Raw genomic sequence first — 20,485 nt, 5'->3', positions numbered from 1 at the left:
AGAGTTAACGCAATACAAAATTACAATTTTGAAAGATAAGAGGTTATGACTAATTCAATTCATCAAATTTTTTTATTTATTTTTTTTTTTCAATTCAACGGTTTGGTAAATAGTCTGGGGAATTATAGATTAATTAATTTGGGTATTCCTTAATGATTTTTTAATTAATTTGGGTATTCCTTAATGATTTTTTCCTAATTTCCCAAAAAAATTGGTGAAATTTGCGACAGTGACGTCAACAGCTATTAAACTGATTATATTCTCAAAAGTCTGGTATGAAAAAAATAAAATTGAGAGCATGCTACAGGGTGAAATGAGTCTAATAATCACTCAGATTGGGAAACCCTCGAAGGGTTCATCTGTTATCTGGAAATATACATATTTTCCATGATTAAAAAAAAAAGAGGGATGACTCAATCCGTTGGCGAAATCATTCTTCGAGGACTCCACTTTTGGGATCATTATGCGTTTTCGATTTCCTTCACTCAACAAGAATCAGTTACCTCTATAGTTCTTGCTGGTGATCTTCAATGGCCCCTTGTATGGGCTTCTGCTTAAGCCATCTTCAACTAATATTTCAAAGTACTCCTTGAGTACCTCCGCAAGCTAAGGGCCAAAACCACTGCACCTGCCACTGCCACCAAAATCTGCCAAAATCCAGATGAAAAACTAATATTTTTTTGCAGACAGAAACAATGAAAAACTAACATTTTGTGCCAACAGAACAGGAAAGAATATATGAAGCTAAATAATCTATTTTGGTCTCATTTACCCTTTTCTTTTGATAAGTAATGAAATATTTTCTATCTAACATACACAATTACATGGAAACGATCTCGAAACAGGTCGCCATTATTCGCCAGGTGGATACTAGAGACTGATTACAGAGGATTTTGTTTTTCTTTTGTGGTAACCAAATAGGATTAAGTAATCCAAGAAAAAGTGCCCACAATCTTCTTTTTTTATATTTTTGTACTAAAAGATAAAATGAAAATCACTGACTAACCTTGGCACTTCTACCATATCCGTTCGTTGTATATGGGAAGAATGACTTGAGCATCATCAAGCGAGATTTCTGAGGCATTAGAATCACTACACTGTAACGTTCCTTGCATGGAAAAGGCAGTAGTCTTTGTAGTGCTAATTGTGCCGTTAGAGGTCTTAAAGATTCTCTTACTTTAGTGCGCCCTTCATCTTGAATCTGTATACAGGAAAAAAAAAAATAATTAGATAGCTAATGATAAAATGCTTCACATATTTGATGTGTTAGCATCTCCATGAAGAATATACATATATTTTAATACAATTTACATAGACAGTTCGTATTGGCACCCCAACTTTTACTTATTACACCCCAAAATCTAAAATTATATATCACCCCCCAATTAAAGATTAAAACACGCCATTCAAACATTACAAAGGTTTGGCCCAAATTATCAACTCAATATAACAAAACATTACAACACTTTGTTCAAACAATTTCAGTAGTTGTTTACAATTACTATTAGGCTCCTATAAAATCTTAAACCCAAGAAATAGAAATCTAGCAAAAAAACGAGAGAGCTTCTATTGGCACCCCAACTTTTACTAATTCTCAACCATTTACTTATTTTCTTTATTTTAAATTGGGGTAAAATAAGTAAAAGTTGGGGTGCCAATAGCAGCTCTCTTAACATAAATAGTCTAGTCTCATCTGATTTTGAAGAGAGGTATAAGTGTAGGATGCCTTCAGGAGAGAATAACTTGAATATATTCGAAGGCACGGCTTCTAAACTAACAAAACAAGAAGCAAAGCCTATAAATGAACAGGTATGATAAGAATATAGTTGGATACAAATGAAAGAAAGACAAGGAGCAAGTGCAGCGCTATAAAATATATATTCCAATTCCCGTAACTCAACAATCAACATGGTAACAAATTTCCGTATCATCATCAAAGCCAAGTATCTCGGGTCAACTGAACAAAGCTTGTTCCCTTAAATTCCCTTCTATCCAAATCCCATTAATTAAAGGGTCTTCAAATCTGCCCTCATTAACTCAATACAAATCTGTTTTTCCTAATTGACTTCTTTTAGAACCTTCAAACTAAACGTTCATTCTAACTAGGATTGTCACTAAAACATTGCAAAATCAACTTTCCTTACGTTTGTCACTTACTGAGGCTACTACACATCTTCATGTCATTTATGATTTTATCTTTTCTAGTCACACTATTCCACTCATCCATCTTAACATCCCCATCTCTGTCACGCTCAATCTGTGAAAAAGCTGTTTCTTGATTGCCCAAAATTCAACTCAATAAAGCATAGCTGGTCCTACTATCATCCTATACAATTTTCCTTTTAATTCGATTGGAATGCATTGGTCACACAAAGCTCCACACCACCACCACTCTAATCATCGAACTCTAATTTTCTGGATGACATTTCAATCCCGCCAATCTTAACAGACCCAAGAGAGAGAAATAGCTGTTTGGGATATTTGTAGCCATCAATTTTATTAGTGCATCCTCTCTATGTATATCGTTGCTAAAGTCATATATTCTATCTTGGTCAGACTTACTCTACAACCCTTCAACGAAAAAGCTACTATCCAGAATTCTAGTTTTATATTAACCCCATATCTGATATCTCGAACTAACATCATTAGTAAATAACATATGCCAAAGGACCTCCTCTTCAAAATGAATAATTTATTCATCTATAACCATAACTAGATCAAATATGTACAAACTTAAGACTGATCCTATTGTACACCAACTTAGTTATTCAATACATCCACTAGCTTTCTCTAAGTCCATAAAAATCATACAGATTCTCTTCTTCTTTTCTCTAAGCTTTTCCATCATTCTCGTCTTCATTTTTTTTTTTTTTTTTCATATCATTCTTTCCCATAGTTTCATAGGGTGACTAATATATTTGATGCCCAGGCAATTGGTCAAAGCTCTCGGTTTCTTCGTTCCTATATATAGGTAGTACAGTACCTAATCTCTATTTAGTTCTCTTCGTAGTGCAGTGTTATCAAAGGTGCAAAAGGCACTCTCCTAGGCACTAGGCATTGCGATGAGAGGCCCGGTGTTGTCAAATGCAGTCGCATGTGCTACTTTCAAAGTGAAAATTGCATAAGCTACAGTCGCATACCCCAAATTATGCTATTTGCTAATATGTGATGGTATATTTTCTGCATATTTTTTTTCAAAATATTTTTCTTGCAGCATATGTTATTTAACATTGACGAGGCCAAATAAACTCTCTTTCTCTAGGCGGCACCAAAAGGCGAGGGCATTGGCTAGGAAAGACGATGCCTCGACTACCCCTACAAACACATCATTTTTTTTTCTCGTTAGGATTAGCAATATAAACCTAAAAACAAGAAACAAACGCTTGTACAATCCCTTTGGAAAATCAAAACACCCTAAAATCCTTGATTTTATATGGATTACTTTTTAAAGAAAAACACAAAGTTCATCTAAACCGTTCTAGTTCTCCTATTATTTTGTTTCTTCTATTTTACAGTCAAATTTGTCACACCCAATTAAGGATATCTTGGCCATTTTCTTATCTTTTCCACCACCTTCTGTAACATCGAACACTCAAAAGGTAAAAAATGAAATCAGTTACAAATATCTTCTACGATTTTGACAATTTCAGTCTTTACTATTTATCTTTAGAAGTTAAAGTACAAAAAAAATTCTTAAAACACTAAAACCCAACTATAAAATAGAACAATTCACAGTTATCAAAGTATGCCAAAAATATTCTTTTAACATTATGTTAGATTATAATAAAATATGGAGGTATCAGGTATATATATCATATACAAGCCTAGCCAACCAAAAGGTGCACCTAGGTGAGGCGACCCCCTCCCTTCACCCAATTGCCTAGGTGTGCGTAGTGCTTTTGATAACCTTGTCCTAGTGTTAAAAATTAGTGAACAATTCAGTTAACCAAGACAACAAATATTTCCCATGTATGTTCATACTCTACTGAGCAAAACAAAATGTTCATACTCTATTAGTAGACCTGGTCCTAAAGCCTTATGATGTTAGATGGAATTCTCATCAATTTCGAAGGAGTCCCTTAAACTCCTTTTTTCTAAAAGGATACTCTAATAGAGCCAAACCAGAGGTTGACTCCAGAAGGACAAACCGAAGGCTGATTTCAGTGTTTTGCAGATTAATCGGACGATGGCATTATCCATTGGAATACCTTTTAAGGGAGGTTCGATTGCCCACTTTCATTATATAAATGTTACTACACCATCAGATTCACGGTCTAGCCAAATATGCCAGTTAGATTTTGGTTGCTGAAATCCTACCTGACTTCCTCCATTTTAGAGTTGCTTTCACTTACGATATCCTAATTCTACTAAATGATGTATGCTCTATGGTTTTCCAAATATCTCCTCCGAGTTAATAAGCCTTTTGTGTAGTCTTTATACAATAGTTTATGAAAATAACCCACCAACTTCCCTTAATCTCTCCACCCTGTACCAAGGCTATCTCATTGTCTTCCTTCTTTTGATGGGTAAGAGGGTGACAGCAGAGTTTTCATACTAGCTCTCCGTTACAATTTTCACCCTTTTTTCGATGAGTAAGAGGGTGACGGCTAAGTTTTGATGCCTGCTTTGTGGTTTCGCAACTTGCAACTTTACCAACTGACCAAATTGGCACTTTCTTTATCTCATTGTCCCCTTAATGCATCTAACATGATCTAAGTACTTGATTCACTTCTCTCAAATTTTATCAGCTTATATATATCTTTCTGACCATCTTTTTCCTCAACCTACTACATAGATCATCATATGCATTGTTTAGCTTCAATTACCATTCTCTAACTTCTTTTAGCATCTTTATTTTTTATTTTTAAGCTTTCTTCATTTCTAGTCATTTGCCAAGACTTGTAATGAACCCTTTACGCTAATGACCTTCTAAACCTCATCATTTCGCCACCAAGTTTTTTTTATGTGTATTAGTTTTTCCTTATAATTCTCCAAGAACATTTTTTTTCTACTCTTGTTTTACTCAAAATGATTGAGTGGGGCAATTTTTATAACAAGAGAAAACACAATCCTCACATTTCAATGTTCTTGTATTAGAATATTAAGAGTGAGAAGAAGAAATATGCATTCACTTCAAACGGTTTCAGCCCAAACAAGCCTTCAAGGCTTATAGAAATAGCTAAAATTAATTTCACCCATGAATATCTATGTGCCTTGTGACCCCCAAAAACAATGGTTTTACATATTGGCTAGAAGATATGTTTCTGATACAAACTAACAATTTAATCAACAGAGAACACACGGGAAAATTGAAACAAAATGCTCTAGGTGAAGCAGAAAAGCATAATTTTAGGTACCAACCTCAAAAGAAACACTGACATCACCAAAATATGCCCGAGACTGGTAGCTGCGGAGAATCCGATCCAGCCAGTAGTAGTTTTCCTACACAAGCACAGATTTATCAGGACTGAGGTGCGTTTTGAAGTATTGAACCTACAACATGGTGAACGAAACAGAAAAATATGTATATCCAAAAGGACCAACTACTTGCAGATCATGTGGCACCAATTGCACCCCATCACTAAAAAAATCCCTATTGCACTCCCTAAGATTTGAAGATCTTCAATTGTGAGGAGACGGAGGATCCACGGTATCACTTAGTCCCTAGATCACAAGAGTAGGAAAGTCCCTGAGCTTGCTTCACTTGGTAGCAGACACCCTGGTGAAGTTATCTCTGTTAAAGACAGGAGAGTTGAACAAATGATGGGAAGCCTAGGGGTTCGCGTGAGGTACAACTATTAGGGGATGAAAATTTTGAGAGAGAAAAAAAGAAATTTTTTTTAAGGGGGTTGCAACTGACGACTTGTGATCTGCAAAGTAATCTGTCTAATATCCAAAACAATAATTATATTAATGGAATTGACCTGCAATCCATTTTCATGGGCTCGTTGCTCAATTTCAAGGATAGTTGAAACATCCTCATCTGAAGGGCCTTCCTTCTGAACCCGCAATATTTCATCCAAGACAAGGTCAACCTGCAGAGAACTCTAAATGGGTAAAGAAGTGCTGTTGATAGTCTACCAAATAGAAATTAGTTAATCAAAAATAACATAAAGGAAATGACAAGCATTCATGAGTACATCAGCACATGCTTATATGTTTTTGCTAAAGACCCACCAGCTTCCACGAGATATCTGGATCACAAGAAAAATTAACACTAATATCACCACGCACATCACCGGTTCTTGAAGGTTTGTTACCACCAAGGAACACAGAAACACCCACAGAGTAGATCTGAGACATAATTGTAATCAAGAAATAGTTAGGCTAAAGAACAATGCGAGTCTCACAAACATTCTCAACAGTCAACTGCCAAAGAACTTTGACATAAGTAGAGAGCTGCTATTAGCACCCCAATTATTACTTATTACACCCCGATTAAAAATAAAGAAAATAAGTGAATGGTTGAGAATAAGTAAAAGTTGGGGTGCCGATAAAAGCTCTCTTTTTACTTTTTTTTTTTTCCCTATATTTCTATTTTGGGTTTAGGATTTTATACAAGCCTAATCATAATTGTAAACAACTACTGAAATTGTTTGAACAAGTGTTATAATGTTGAGATTATAATTAGAGTCAAACCTCTGTAATGTTTGAAGAGTGTGTTTTAATCTTTAATTGGGGTGATAAATAATTTAAGAAATTGGGGTGTAATAAGTAAAAGTTAGGGTGCCAATAGCAGCTCTCCAAAAGTACCTGCCCATGCTTGAACCGGAGAACTTGCATAATTTTTGTTTCCAAAAGCTTGCTTAGGAACCCAACAAAGTGAATCTCTTCCATCTTGAATATAGAATTCAGATAAAACAACAAATAATTCTTCAATATGATGAATGTAACATTTGGACTCATGAAAAACCACTTCAAACATATCATAAAACAGTTACACACACCATAGATTCATTCTTTAGCTCCACGGGAAAAGCTAGCTGGACAGAACATTGTGCTTCCACCATGGGGCTGCGAACTTCTTCTCTACAAGCACAACAGTCACAGATTATTTTTTTTAAGTCAACACAATCTCGAGGATTATCATCAATACAATACCAAATAGAAATGTAAACGTGTATGTACCGAATTTTGGTTTCAGGAAAAGTGAAAGGTAAACCGTTTAGGTCATCGCGATTGAAATGTAAGATTGGCTCAGGAGGCTTCGGTATTCCACCCTAAATTAAGAAACAATAACCAAGTCAACATATTAATTGGAATGTCTGAAAACCTAAACAGCTTATGAGAGAGGTAGATCTTACCAAATACTGCAAAATTGAAGGAAGTGCCACCGCTGGGTCAAGATTTCCAACAATCACGACGGTGAAGGTAGACGGATCCTTGAAACAACTATTGAAATATTCACAAGCTTTTCTTGGGTCAACCTTTTGTAGGTCACTAATTCTAATCGGCTGCATCAGGACAAGAACCACTAAGAAATAAGCAAAACAAAGCCGAATATAAAAGAATTACTTTGCAGAACCCTCAGACCAAACATACCTTAAAAAAATAAGAGTTCCCATAGTTAAGCTCCCTAACACGATTTGCAAATGCAGTGTATGGGTCCCTCTCTTGAGCACGAATTGCTTCTTCGGCCATTTCCATCACTATTTTCACTTCTTCTTCACCAGGTACTACATTCGTTGTGAATAGTTGATAGACAAGCTGCAGATCCCCATACAATAAAAAATAAGTTCAATAAATATTTTAAACAGCAATCATTTAAGACTAAATCTCAAAGTAAAGAATAATGCATACAAAATAACAAATTCAAAAACACCATCATTACATGTTGCAAGGCTCTATATGGATAGTGGAATAGGATACAAATTTATTTATTATGCAATAAAATCATGATGCATTGGAAACCCACCTCAGCTTCAGAGAAACTTGCATGAAAGTTCATGTGTGTCATATCTCACACACCCATTCGAATAAGAGTTTCTTTGGTCATCTAATGTTGTTTAGATGTTTTATTACCATCTTGTTTGTTCAAGTACTGTGATACGTACCATAAATTGCATATAAATGGCATCAAGTGGACTTAACTAATTTTTTGTATTAACTTTGATTATCAGAGTAAATTGCCTAAATAAATAAATAAAAACAATTGATGCATACCTATTCAACCACACCAGATCAAAAAGGATAAATAATGAAAGCTTCTTGTAGAACCGATACATGTAAATATTTCCCATATACTAGTGATAAGGCTTTGATGATGATGTAAACATTTGAGAGAGAGAGATAGAGAGAATGGTTCATCTAATAAAACAAACCTGCAAGGCAGTTTCCAGGTCAGGTGAGCAATCACCAGAAAAGGTTCTCATGTATGCTCCAACTTTAGTACCAACTTCAGCTCTCTTACCAGCAAGCATATCCATGAGCACAGAAGGTTTATAACCAAACACACCAATCTCTCCAGCAATAGTTGAGCCCATTGAGCATGAAAAATACTCAGTTTCTGGAAGTTCAGATAACCCTCCATAAGAGAACCCAGTGAAAAGCACCTGTTGAAGATAAAGTATGAATAAGAAAAACAAGTTGCACCTGAAACAAATGCTCACTAAATATACTAAAAACAGCTTTTAAAAAATGAAAAAAAATTGACCTTCCTCATGATTGAAATTTATTCAAATTATGTCAAGTACATGACTATTGGATATTTTGAGTGTTAACCACAAACCCTGACATCATAACTGATTCCTTTTATCTGGTTAGCCAATTTTGCATATGGGCAAAGGCCACAAAATAGCGGATCCCCTGACAAATAGAAATATACTGGTCTTTTTGTAAGGCAAGTGATAGAGGACTGTAATGGCTTTGTTTTCCACCTTGCTCTGATATTTGGTTTGCATTGTTCTAATTGAAAAGATTTGTTACATTTTATTTGAAATGTGTCGTACTTTTTTAGGGGAGAAGGAAAGACAATGTTGTCTCTTACAAAATTTTGGCAACTGAAGTATTCCACATGGCAAGAGAGCAGCCAGACATAAAATAGATCTGTTAATCATCACTTTATAAACAATTAATATCAATGGATCCTAGGAGCAATATCTCTCTTGATGTAGGACAACTACAATTCTAGTTAGAGAGTCTTGAGTAGTTTCCTAATTTTAGTATGATTTGTTTCTATTTTCTAGTTTAGTAGGATTTCTACTTCATAATTGCTTTAAGAGTAATATTCCTTATTAGTTTCTAATTTGTTTTCAAGTTTCTATTTTGTCTAAATTCGTTTTTATTATTTAAACTATAATTAAAAGTACTTAGCAGTGTCCAAATTGAGTTATAATAGATTTACAAAGTTGTTATTATGTTATAAATAGATTAGGAAAGTTACTTTTTAGTATTTTTGAAGGTTTTTATGTTGTTATGATCATGGTTTAAAATCTCGTTTTGATGTAATGTTTCAATTTTTTCAAAAACCGAAACATTCCCGAAACTTTCAATACATTTATTTTGAATTTTAAAAGAAGTCTTTTACAGAAGACTGTGGTCAAAGGGCATGTAATCAATTTAAAAAATATTGGGTGATTGAAATAGTTATAAAATGAGGGGTTTTTATTTAAGTAACCCAGTCTAGAGGGTCGCTTTATTTAAATAGCCAAATCTTATAGAGAAGACCAAGGTCAAGGGCATAACTTAGATATAAAAAAACCCTAGCTCCTTCAGAAAATAAAGGGGAAGAAGGTGAAGACGCAACAGCAGCAGCCACGGCCTCCACCTTTAACTCTCTCTCTCTTCTTCTTCTTCTTCTTCTCCTTTCTTCTTTCCTTCTTCTTCCCTCTCCCTTCTCATTCTTTGTTTTTTTTTGGCAGAAAAAAATAATCAAAACAATCTATATTTCGTATTCCATTGTGTTTCGTCTCAAGTTGCTGAAAAATCGGAATGTTTCATACAAAACATTACAATATTTTAAACCATAGTTATGATGAAGCTATCCATATAAGTAGCTTCAAAAACGATTTTTAAAACATATCAATTCAATTATGTCACAAAGATCCACAAACAATTAAATAACATGCTACTGGGCTAGGGATTCTGATAAAACATTAAACCAGAGATTAAATGCCAATATTTTAAACATCCAAAAATGATCGACTTTTGCAAGTAGGCTACATGACATGGAGCTCCACTTATTCTCTTATGTTCCAAAAATTATTCTGAATTTACCAAATGAACAAATAAGAGTTTATCTTTTCACTTTCCAAAATCATAAAGCTAGTACCTGATCATCAAGGAAGTCCGTGCGCTTATAGCACACTCTCATGCCATTAGAAAGAAGTAACTCAGTGACCCCAACACTAGGAAATTCTGTTTGTTCCACAATGTTCCTTGAAAAGAAAAACAATTTGGAAAAAACATTAGATATATCATCATCAATCACAATGGGATGCATAGGGAATATTTCAATAGAAGATGACAACATTATTAGTTGAGCACCCATAAAGAAGTTGGGCAATGTAGTGACTATCCCATATTATTAAAGAAACCAAGATTTGGTATCAATTAAGAACATCTAGTTCATCTTTCCAAGATGAGATAATGACAATGTTGTCTCTTAGCAAAGGAGGACGTTTATAAATAAGGTTCTTTAGAATCCCGAGGGGTTGGCCTAGTGGCAAGCCGAGCCTTGATAAGCTCCTTAAGAAGGGTAGGTCAAGTGTTTGAAACCCCACGAAGCAATGCATTCCATGGGGCCACCCTCCAAGGTCCGGTTGACCCTCGACTCAACCAGTTGAACATAGGACTTTCTGATGGGGCGGTGCGAGTGACTGTGGGATTAGTCTCCCCTAAGGGTGGGGATACCCACGATAAGCAAAAAAAAAAGGTCTTTTAGAGGTGTAGATTAGCTGGTGCAGTCGTCTTTTTTGTCCCATATACCATTATCATCATCGAAGCACTATTCATTGTCCCATTTATCTAAATTCTGAGGATAATCGAGATTCCCAGAAAATGGGACATTTTTTTTATAATAAATAATGTGTAAAAGAGAGATTATGCAAAAATGGTCATAAAGGGAAGCTAGTTGGGAATAGACAATAATTATTTGAAAACAAAGAAGTCAGTATTGCACAAGTAATGGATAAACCACCCCCTCAAAAATCCGAAAACAACTGGGCGCCAAATATGTGATTCATGGAATTAAAAGTAGATAGTGCATCTGAATAACTACATCACTCCACTGAGACTTGAAAAAGTAACGGTAACTCATTAGTCATTATCTGCTAATTGGTTTGGAGTTTAGACAACCACCTCTCCAAGGCACACAAACATGTCTTTCCAGCACCATAATCCACAAAATAAATGGAATCTTAAAGAGATAAATAATAAGCATCAGATGATCCTAAATTACAGCAAGTTTACCCTGGATCTGGCATTGTGCTGACAATTTCTTCAGGGATGTGCTCATCATCCCAAGGAGAAATACTTCTTTCTTCCTCTAAAGAGTTGACCTTCAGCATAGCAGTTTTCAGATCATCTATTGTTGCATGAGGACGGGGTTCGACCATCTTAATGACACAGCTGCATGATGTGCGGAAGTTCTCAGCAAACTTAGATACCTCCGCTGCCAAGATTTCTATTGAAAAACAAAATGTCAAGAACAATTTCTATATGAATAAATGAGATCCATAAAAAGATACTCACTATAAAATCAAACTCACGAGGTAATATAGTCTTTTGAAGCTTTGCCTCGAACTCAACCCCAACAACAGGTTCATTGCGAAGAAAATGCTGCGAAATCAAACATTAAATAGATCAGCATGATATGAAAACTTAAACATCCATGTAACAACCTAATTGCAAGGAAATGAATGCGTCCAAAACCACAAAAGCGGCTTCTTAACTTTCCTAATACATTTTTTTAAGAGGTAAAGCAATTGTTTAACGTTCCTACCACAAGGTTTCCCCGTTCCAGGATGTCCTCGATATGTCTTAGGATAGTTCTAGCGTTGTAGAAAATTTCAAAGTATTATTGTAGCTATTGGATCGTTGCCATGCGGATGGATCCACGTTGTCCATTGCACCTCCTCAAGTCTATATAAGGCCAGGGGGTCCCAATTTGTAAATTATAAATCATCCCCTTTGCGATCACCTAAGTTTGTTGAATGTAAAGCTTCCAAGAGTTCAACACAAGAGTTTAGGAAAAGCTTTAACGACTACTAAATTTAGGAAGTAGCTACTCTTGTCAATCTTTTATCCACCAATCCTTGTGCTTATCAGGAAAAGAAACAAAGGATATGTGCATGTAGCTGGGTTAGAAGGTTTTCTGTTGAATCCCATTACCAATGACGGGTGTGATGATCCTAATTTTTCTTCTTTGGCAATTTGGACCTCTAAAATTCCATCAAAAGTGATCTTTTTTGTTTGGACTGCAACATTGAACCAACTCTTAACCTCAAAGCACCTTAGATTCAGGGGCATTACCCTCTATTAATTTTTTTACGTGTAAATCTGATGTAGATAGACTTGTTGACACTTATCTCAATGCCTATGATCAAGTTAAAATGCGTTAAAGACAAAAATCAGCAACATTGACTGAGTCAACTAAATCCAATCTTTGACCAATCCACAAGACCTAGTCCAATTTCTCTTAGGACTCTTTCTTTTATTGAGTTTCTATTTTTTAAGTTGCTTAAGTAGTCCTAGTTAGTTTCTATAGTTATTATTTAAGTTATAATTAAAAGTCGTTTTGGATGTCCAAATTGAGTTCTAATAGAATTGGAAGGTTAGTAATATGTTATAGATAGATTAGGAAGTTACTTTTTAGTATTTTAGAAAATGTCTATATTGTTGTGAAGGAGTTATTTATATAACGAGCTCCCATAAACAAATTCAGCAAGTTAGTTTTTTTGAAGATTGATTAATAAAAGAAGAAAAAAAGACTTTTCTTCCCTTTCTTTGTTCTTTTTTAGCATAAGAACCCGATATTGGTTCTTAATTTTAGCGTTTACGATTGATAGCTAGATTGAAGTTTCTAGTCTGGTTTGCTCAACATAGAGATTCTTCATTACTCTTAGTTATTGGGATTTCACCCTACAACCAGATTTCTAACATAAACTCTAGGTTTGTGTGTTCTACCCTACGTCAAAATCTAGTGGGAAACTATGAATCATCTCCTAATTCATTTTGGCTTTTTTCAAACCTCTTGGTGCTTTCCTAAATCAGTGATTCAATTATTTCAAAATTGGAGGTCCACTATTGTGATTGATAGGGAGAGGATTTTATGGAAGCTTATTTCTCTTGTAGGTTATTGGGGCCTATAGAAGGAGAGGAATGGTAGGATCTTTGATGGGAATGAGCAATTCTGCATGTGGTCATCATTAGTATTTTGGGTTTTGTGCTCTAGTGGTGTAATCTGTTCAAGGAGTTTAGAGGTGCTTTTTTAAAGGATCTTTACTCTCTCTATAGAGGTCATCTCGTCTTCCTTTAAATAAAAAAATTCATTTATCAAAAAAAAAAAGAACATAAAGGATTGCACTTGTCAAAATTCGAATGAGAAAATGTATATTAAAAATATAATAAAAATAATAATAATAAAATAGGAAGTACTTGCAAATATTCGTCTCGCAAGCTTGTCGATTGCATTTGGTCACGCTCCAAGTAGGCAGATTCAATCTCTGACATTAATAATGCCCGAACAATTGATACCTCACGCTCTGAAAACCCATGAAGTCGAACCCTAGCAATCTGTAAATTAAAGCATCAGTGAAATAAAAGAATAAGAGTCAACATATCAAGAAAAGAATTAACATAAGGAGACAAACCCACAGCTCAGCAGGTTTGACACATTGCAAAATAACTTTGAAGTCTTGGCTTCAAGTCCAGCTTACCCATAAAATAAAATATAGCATAACAAGATGAAAAGCATACCTCCATGAGCATTGACTCTAGTGCTTCAACAGTTCCCTTCTCTTTACAAGTTGCAGTCATCATATAAGCCTTCACAGGACGAACAAAAACATCTGCAGCGGACGAGCATGAGAAATACTGTGGATCTTTTCTACGAGATATTTTGAAGTACCTCTGGTTTAGAGCACAATGAAACATTGATTCTGCTAATGAATCCCTGTAGTCTTTCACCGTCTTCAGCTCACCCGCATCCATCTTACAGCTAATCATCACTGCAGACTGTAATGGGCAAATCCAAGAGAACAATTAAAAAACTGATGTTCTCCATGCTATGTTTAATTTTTTGTGCGCGTGTATTAAGATGAGACTGCATTGACGCACACAGAGACATGTATAAGCAGATTATATATCCCAGGATTACTGACCCCACCAGCTTCAGATTCAACGAAACATGAAAACCGTGGCTCGTGATGGGATGGAACAGAGAAGTCTTGTACAATTGGAGGAGGGCCAGATGGAGAAACTTTCTGCCCAAAATGCATCCTTATCAATTCAACTACACTCTGCAATAAAGATCAGAATTGTTTAGCGCATCAAATCAGTTAAAAAAATGAAGAAAACATTACACCTGAGATGTTGAGAATTAGATCTAAATATAATAATTGTAAACCTGAGTATCCAAAAAATCCCCAACAGCAACTACTGCCATATTGTGTAGATGGTACCACTTCTGATAGAATTGCTTGACAATTTCTGGAGAAACTGTCCGTATCACTTTTTCTAGTCCAATTGGTAAACGCTCAGCATACTGCAACCAACTAGCAAACTTTTAATAGGATACCATGAGACAAAATGGAAACCACTCTAAAGAGAGAAAGACAACTAGTGATTCAAGCAAAGGTGTGCTATATCGTATGGTTAAATTCAATGCTTTTGAGAAATGAGAAAGACAACTAATGATTCAATCAAAGGTGTGCTACATCATCTTCACTATTATATTAATGAGAGAAGGAGTAGAAGTCGTACAGCACCAAAATTTGAGTGGCCATAAGCCCTTAAATGCCCCCGCTTTTATATTTAAAAATTTGGGGTCATATTGGTAAAAAACCAAAAAAAATTGCAACCCACGACTGTATAATCACGTTGCTTAGTTTTCAAAATTACAAACGTATCCTTTTTAATATGTAATCTTTAAAAAACCCTTTAATCAATATTTTTAATTACAAATAATCCCTTTTGATACACATGCATTTACACATGCCACTTCTAGTATGGTTAAATTCAATGTAAGAAAAAAATTAAGAAATGCCCAATTATTTTCAGAATATGAGAAAAGAAATAAATGTTTTTTTTTTCTTCAAAGGACAAGACCATCATGCATGGGTTATTTGGCTTACTGTTGTCGAAATATTATCAAGTGCAAGATATCAGCAAGCATAATGACCTGCCACTAAATATTCTGATTAACTCAGAAAATGAATGCAGCCAAAGAACATTGATGTGCATTGTACAAACAGCAAAGTGAACTGATGGAACAGATTACGTATTATATGGATATATGTTGTTCTTCCCTGACAGTGCACACCAAAGAATCATGAAGCACAACTAGGATGCTTGTTATTTATAGGAAAGAAATATATGAGAAGTAAAATAAACCATATGGATATATCATAAAGCTATCCAAAAATTCAACAAATATACATTGATTTTTAAGAGCAAAGACTACCAAACAATTATAGTTCTATATCATGTAATTATTCCTTCTTGGTATTGCAATAAATTATACTCATAAAAAAAAGTGTCAGGATGTGTCAAAATAAAAATATGAGCCTTATTCTCATATATTTATGCAAATTGGGTTTGGCTAAAAAAAAAAATTACACAAGGATGTTCTTCCGCTTATAAAAGAAGTTTCGTTTTCTTCAAAAAGGACGTAAGAGTAGTTTCCGGCACTCATAAGAGAAGTTTCCTTTTTCTTCAAAAAGAATGTAAGAGTAGTCAACTATGAGACATAACAAAGGAGTACCTTTGACCCTTCCATCATCAAAACCCAGTGTGCGTCCTGCATCCGTCCATTAGCATTCCGACTTGCTCTATATTCTTCCAAAACAGCACCCCTTTCCTTTTCCAAATCATCTGATGAAACTCTTACCTACGTTATAAGGTGAATAAGACCGGCGAAAAATTAGTGTTGATAAAATCTGTGGATCATTAAAAATACAAATGAAGAGTGTTGCTACCTCAGAGCTAAATTCTGCCAAGACTGATAAAGCTTGAGATAACAGTTCAGGCTTGTCGACGGGAACAAGTAACTCATATATGGTTTCATCAGCTGATGTTGAAGCATTCTGACAAGCACCGAACTCTGCTCCAATGCTTTCCAGAAACTTAACGATATCATGATTAGTATATTTCTTAGTGGCACTGAAAGCGAGATGCTCAACAATGTGAGCAACTCCTCGCTCATTCTCCTCTTCCATAACTGAGCTGCCATGAAATAAATAAGCTGGCTTGCTTAATGCATCAAGTAGTGAAAAATGCGTAACATAGAATTTAAATAAATAACCAGTTGAAATTAACCAAATACATTCCATGCAAGAATTCAAGTTAACTGTATCCATCCCAAGACTAGCTAAGATTAACTTAACGTAGAGCAACAAAGTAAAGTTAACAATGAAAAGGCATGGATCATTGCAATTTTCATTCTGACTTAACGTCATTTACAAGGAATTACTAGTTAGTGAAATACCCATTAAAGGATGAGCAACCAGTTGATCAGTGCTTCCTAGTTATCTCTTCCCTTGACAAACTCAACAGAATAATCTTCATTTGTACTACAAGCAACCCATTCTTCTCCTTTTTTACGATCCATGCAAGCTACCCATTCTTTCTCATCTCATTTTTTCCCTTTTCGGATAGGTAATATTAAGGTCATCTTTGATCTTACTTTTGTACATGCACATGTTGCACAGTTTTTGCTGTGTATACACCTGTGCTTGTTCAAGCTTTCTTCTTATGATTGTTCTTTTATCAAGTAAAGTAAATAAAGTATTCTCAACAATTTAACTTACTCATCATCATTATCAACATATTGTCTGAAATTTAGAATCAGCAAAATCAATTTTATTGAGGTAAGTGTAATATTATATTAATTACTTAAAAGGCAAGAGGCCGAGATGGCCCCAACACAAGAGCAGCAAGAAAATAAAAAATGAAAAGAAAAGGGGAAATACAAAAGCCAAACGCCAAACACAACCAATCCCTGATTGAACTGAACACGACAAAGCGCATCCCACTTGAAGACAAAATCTTCAACAAAAGAAGAACTTTCGAAGTCTTTCACAGTTTGCTCCACAGAAAAAGTAATCCCAAAATATTCAGAGTCAACTCCTGAGAAATCTTTTCCTCTCCCTACAATACCTTTTTGTTCCTCTCTTTCCAAACCCACGAGACACCGAGAGGGAAGGATAGTCCACAAATATCTTTTCCTATTGAAGATTAAGTAATGGGTCCACCTGAGGAAAAGAGATAAAACCATACTAGGGAATATACCAATCAAACTGAAAACAGGAAAGGAAGTACGAAAAAATACAGGAAGAGATGGGGCAGTGCAATAAAATGTGACTTCTAGTTTCACCATTTATCTTACAGAGGAAACAAAAATTTGGACTTGGGAAACCACGCTTAATCAAGTTATTCGGAGTTAGAATTCTCTCAAGGTAAGCCGACCAAATGAAGGACGCAACTTTGGACAGAACAAGAGAAGGCCAAATTGCATATACGAGAAAACTAACTCAAATGTATCTAAACTGAAATGTATCTATATTGGGGAAAAAACAAGATTAAGGTTAACTACTTATTTAAGCCAAGAAACAGAACTTCCTATGTCCTAACCATGGATGCTCAAAAAACCCATTCAATAAAGATTAGATAAAAACAGAATTTTTTTATAAAAAAAAAAAACTAGTTATAGCTTTTGACGTTCAAGTAGAAAATTAGTTTATTAAACACCTACTTCTAGCAAAACCCATTGAAGAAAGCAATTAAAAACACCAAATGAAAAAAAAAAAAAATTACTCTATTTCAAAAGAAAAATCCCAATACCCAAATCATCAAAATCAGAAACGAATTAAAAATAAATAAAAACAGAATTAATTACATGGCAATCAATAGTCAACACATGTTAGTGAATTTAAGCAAACGAAACTCATAAATAATCGATAAGATAATAAATAGTGGAAACACTCACCCGACCTTTACTGCAAGAGAGAGAGCTGCTCGCATTTTAGGCTTTGAATTGGATCGAACGTAGTAATGGAGACCATTTTCGAGTCTACCGTAATCTACTCCAACTGGGTTTTCTTCCAAAACATCGTCCATGGACACATTTACGAGCTTCAGAGACCTGAAACCATGTCTCTGTGCGATTTGTGGTGTCTCTGTGGGAAGCAAATCCATCTCTCTCTCTCTCTCTCGATGCTCGAAAAGCAAAATGGGGTTAACTCGAAGTAATCAGTAAGTCGGAACAAATGTTTTTGTTTTCTCGATTGTAAATCCTGTACACCAGGGTGTTAAGTAGTTATACTCACCCTATGTCTTGACTTCTCCTCTGTTCGACACGTGTCTTATATATCCAGTTGATGATGCTAGCCCTATAGAAATTATAGAAATCACAAGAGTGCAACTTTTTTAGTTTAGGGTCAAATCATAGATGGATTCCACTAAATAAGAATCAGAACAAAATTTAAAGGAGAAAACGCTAAACTGACATAGTTTGACACTGTATTTCACATTGTACTGACGTGGCATGATTAGATTTTTTAACTCATATTTCAAGGAAAGAAATCTATGATTATCTATCCATTACAACATGAGCACAATGTTGAACATAGTGTCCAACAAAGTCAGTGTAGCACAACTCAAACTTAAATGCCAATAGAAACCATTCAAGCCACATTTTTTATTTGGTTTGGTTCAATTCTATGGATTGTAAATATCCCATGAGAGTTGTGTTGGAGTATTCTCACATTGCTGATGCAGAGATGCACACTTTTCACTCGTATCTCGATGAAAAGCATATAGGGTTTTGCACATACATCCACATTAGTAATGTGAGAATAAATGTCAATTTTAATGTTATTTAAGCATTTTTCATTCTATAAACCTATTTGGAAACAATATATTTTCAATAAATATGAGATTTTATAAAATAAATTATTAATATATTAAAAGAAAAGTCATTAATTCAAGTTCTAACTCCAAAAATTATATATATACATAGGGGACGGTTCAGCAACCCTAAAGTTTGCCAAGTTTGGTGTCAAACATTTTTCAAAATATGGGTTAGAAGCTTTGAAATGAGCTGATTTTTTGTGAGGATGATCTCTATGATGAGGAGATCATTCTCACAAAAAATCAGCCTATTCCAAAACTTTTAACCCCATTAAAAGTGATTTACAAAAATTGGACGGTCCACGATTCTTCAACTTGTAAACTAAGGTTAGAAGTTTTAAAATGAGCTGATTTTTTGTGAGGATGATCTCTTCACCGTAGAAATCATCCTCAAAAAAAATCAGCCTATTCTAAAACTTCTAACCCCATCAAAAGTGATTTACAAAAAATGTTTGGCACAAAACTTGGCAAACTTTAGGGCTGCCGAACCGCTCCCATATATATATATAAAAATCTTTAATCGAGAATCAAACTGAATTGAGCAGTTCTCCATTTTCTTTATGCGAAATCAAATCACTATATGTTTCAAATCGAAGTAAACCTATTCAAAGTTATCAATTTGGTTCGATTCTCGATTTGAATCAATCCAAGTTGCAACCTTAGAAATTACTAATCATGGTAAGTTTAGATTTATGAGAAATTCAATGTTAGTTTAAAAAGGTCATTAGGCCCTAAAGTATTAACACGTAAGCACAAAAGCGACCAGGAGTTAGTGAGTTATCTTACTCCTGTGAGTACCAAATTTCATTTTCTTAATTTTTTTAGTTAGTGGATTTTATCTTTTTATTATTATTTATTTATTTATTTAGACACAACCCTTCTTCACACTTGGGTTGTAATACAACCTGTATTTTTAAATTGATGGCATGCCTCGCTTGATTGGGCTGACAATGGGTCGGATAATACTTGTCCACCCAACTCACTTGACCTGAATAAATCGAATATGGGCAAGGTTTTTCTACCCAATTAAGAATTTGGGTAATATTACATGATACCCATTTATCCGAAAGTTTTGTAATATATATGTGATTACTCGTTTACCCGACAATAAAAGTATAATTTCATATTCTACATGTAAATAATTAGTTTTTATTATATATTTTTTGTTATTAAAGTAATAATAAAAAATTCCAAACGAGTGGGTAGTTATTATCTATCTTAAATTTAGGTAAAAATTAGGATTTGAATATTATCCTAAAATTCGGGTATGAATGGGTATGTTTCAATGAGGGTATGGAGTCAGTAGAAGTATTACCCGACCCATTGCAAGCCCTATCCCTTGATCTAAGTCTTCTCTTATAGACCCGATGAAAATGGCCTAAATACCCTTATCATCAACGTCTAGCAAAAAATCATT

The 20,485-nt window shown here is 34.7% G+C and overlaps 1 protein-coding gene across 1 annotated transcript; it reads right to left on the bottom strand.

Moving 5' to 3' along the window:
* Nucleotides 1-230: 230 nt before the first annotated feature.
* Nucleotides 231-18,415, bottom strand: LOC147388645 (Insulinase (Peptidase family M16) protein). Its single transcript, XM_086418238.1, has 21 exons — nt 18,146-18,415; nt 16,137-16,383; nt 15,923-16,048; nt 14,567-14,704; nt 14,322-14,459; nt 13,918-14,175; nt 13,597-13,734; nt 11,709-11,778; nt 11,410-11,623; nt 10,271-10,376; nt 8,322-8,552; nt 7,543-7,707; nt 7,305-7,454; nt 7,129-7,220; nt 6,948-7,029; nt 6,754-6,837; nt 6,178-6,294; nt 5,925-6,035; nt 5,362-5,442; nt 1,007-1,201; nt 231-647 (listed from the first exon to the last, which is right to left on the bottom strand). The coding sequence occupies exons 1-21, from the start codon at nt 18,352-18,354 to the stop codon at nt 570-572; spliced, it is 3,030 nt and encodes a 1,009-aa protein (XP_086274364.1). The 5' UTR covers nt 18,355-18,415; the 3' UTR covers nt 231-569.
* Between the last annotated feature and the right edge of the window lie 2,070 nt (nt 18,416-20,485).

Source organism: Akebia trifoliata, chromosome 12, assembly GCF_017979445.1.
Source record: "Akebia trifoliata isolate Shusen 1 chromosome 12, ASM1797944v1, whole genome shotgun sequence".
Lineage (NCBI taxonomy): Eukaryota > Viridiplantae > Streptophyta > Magnoliopsida > Ranunculales > Lardizabalaceae > Akebia > Akebia trifoliata.
This window is presented reverse-complemented; position numbering and strand designations above follow the sequence as displayed.

Bases quoted from the DNA above. Each gene is read 5' to 3' on its own strand.
- LOC147388645 (XM_086418238.1), bottom strand. From the start codon at position 18,354: ATGGATTTGCTTCCCACAGAGACACCACAAATCGCACAGAGACATGGT. The intron at 10,377-11,409 runs GTAAACTTGCTG...TTTCTTTTCAAG, and splicing joins AGCACAATGCCAGATCCAGG to GAACATTGTGGAACAAACAG. The intron at 7,221-7,304 runs GTAAGATCTACC...TTCTTAATTTAG, and splicing joins CTTCAATTTTGCAGTATTTG to GGTGGAATACCGAAGCCTCC.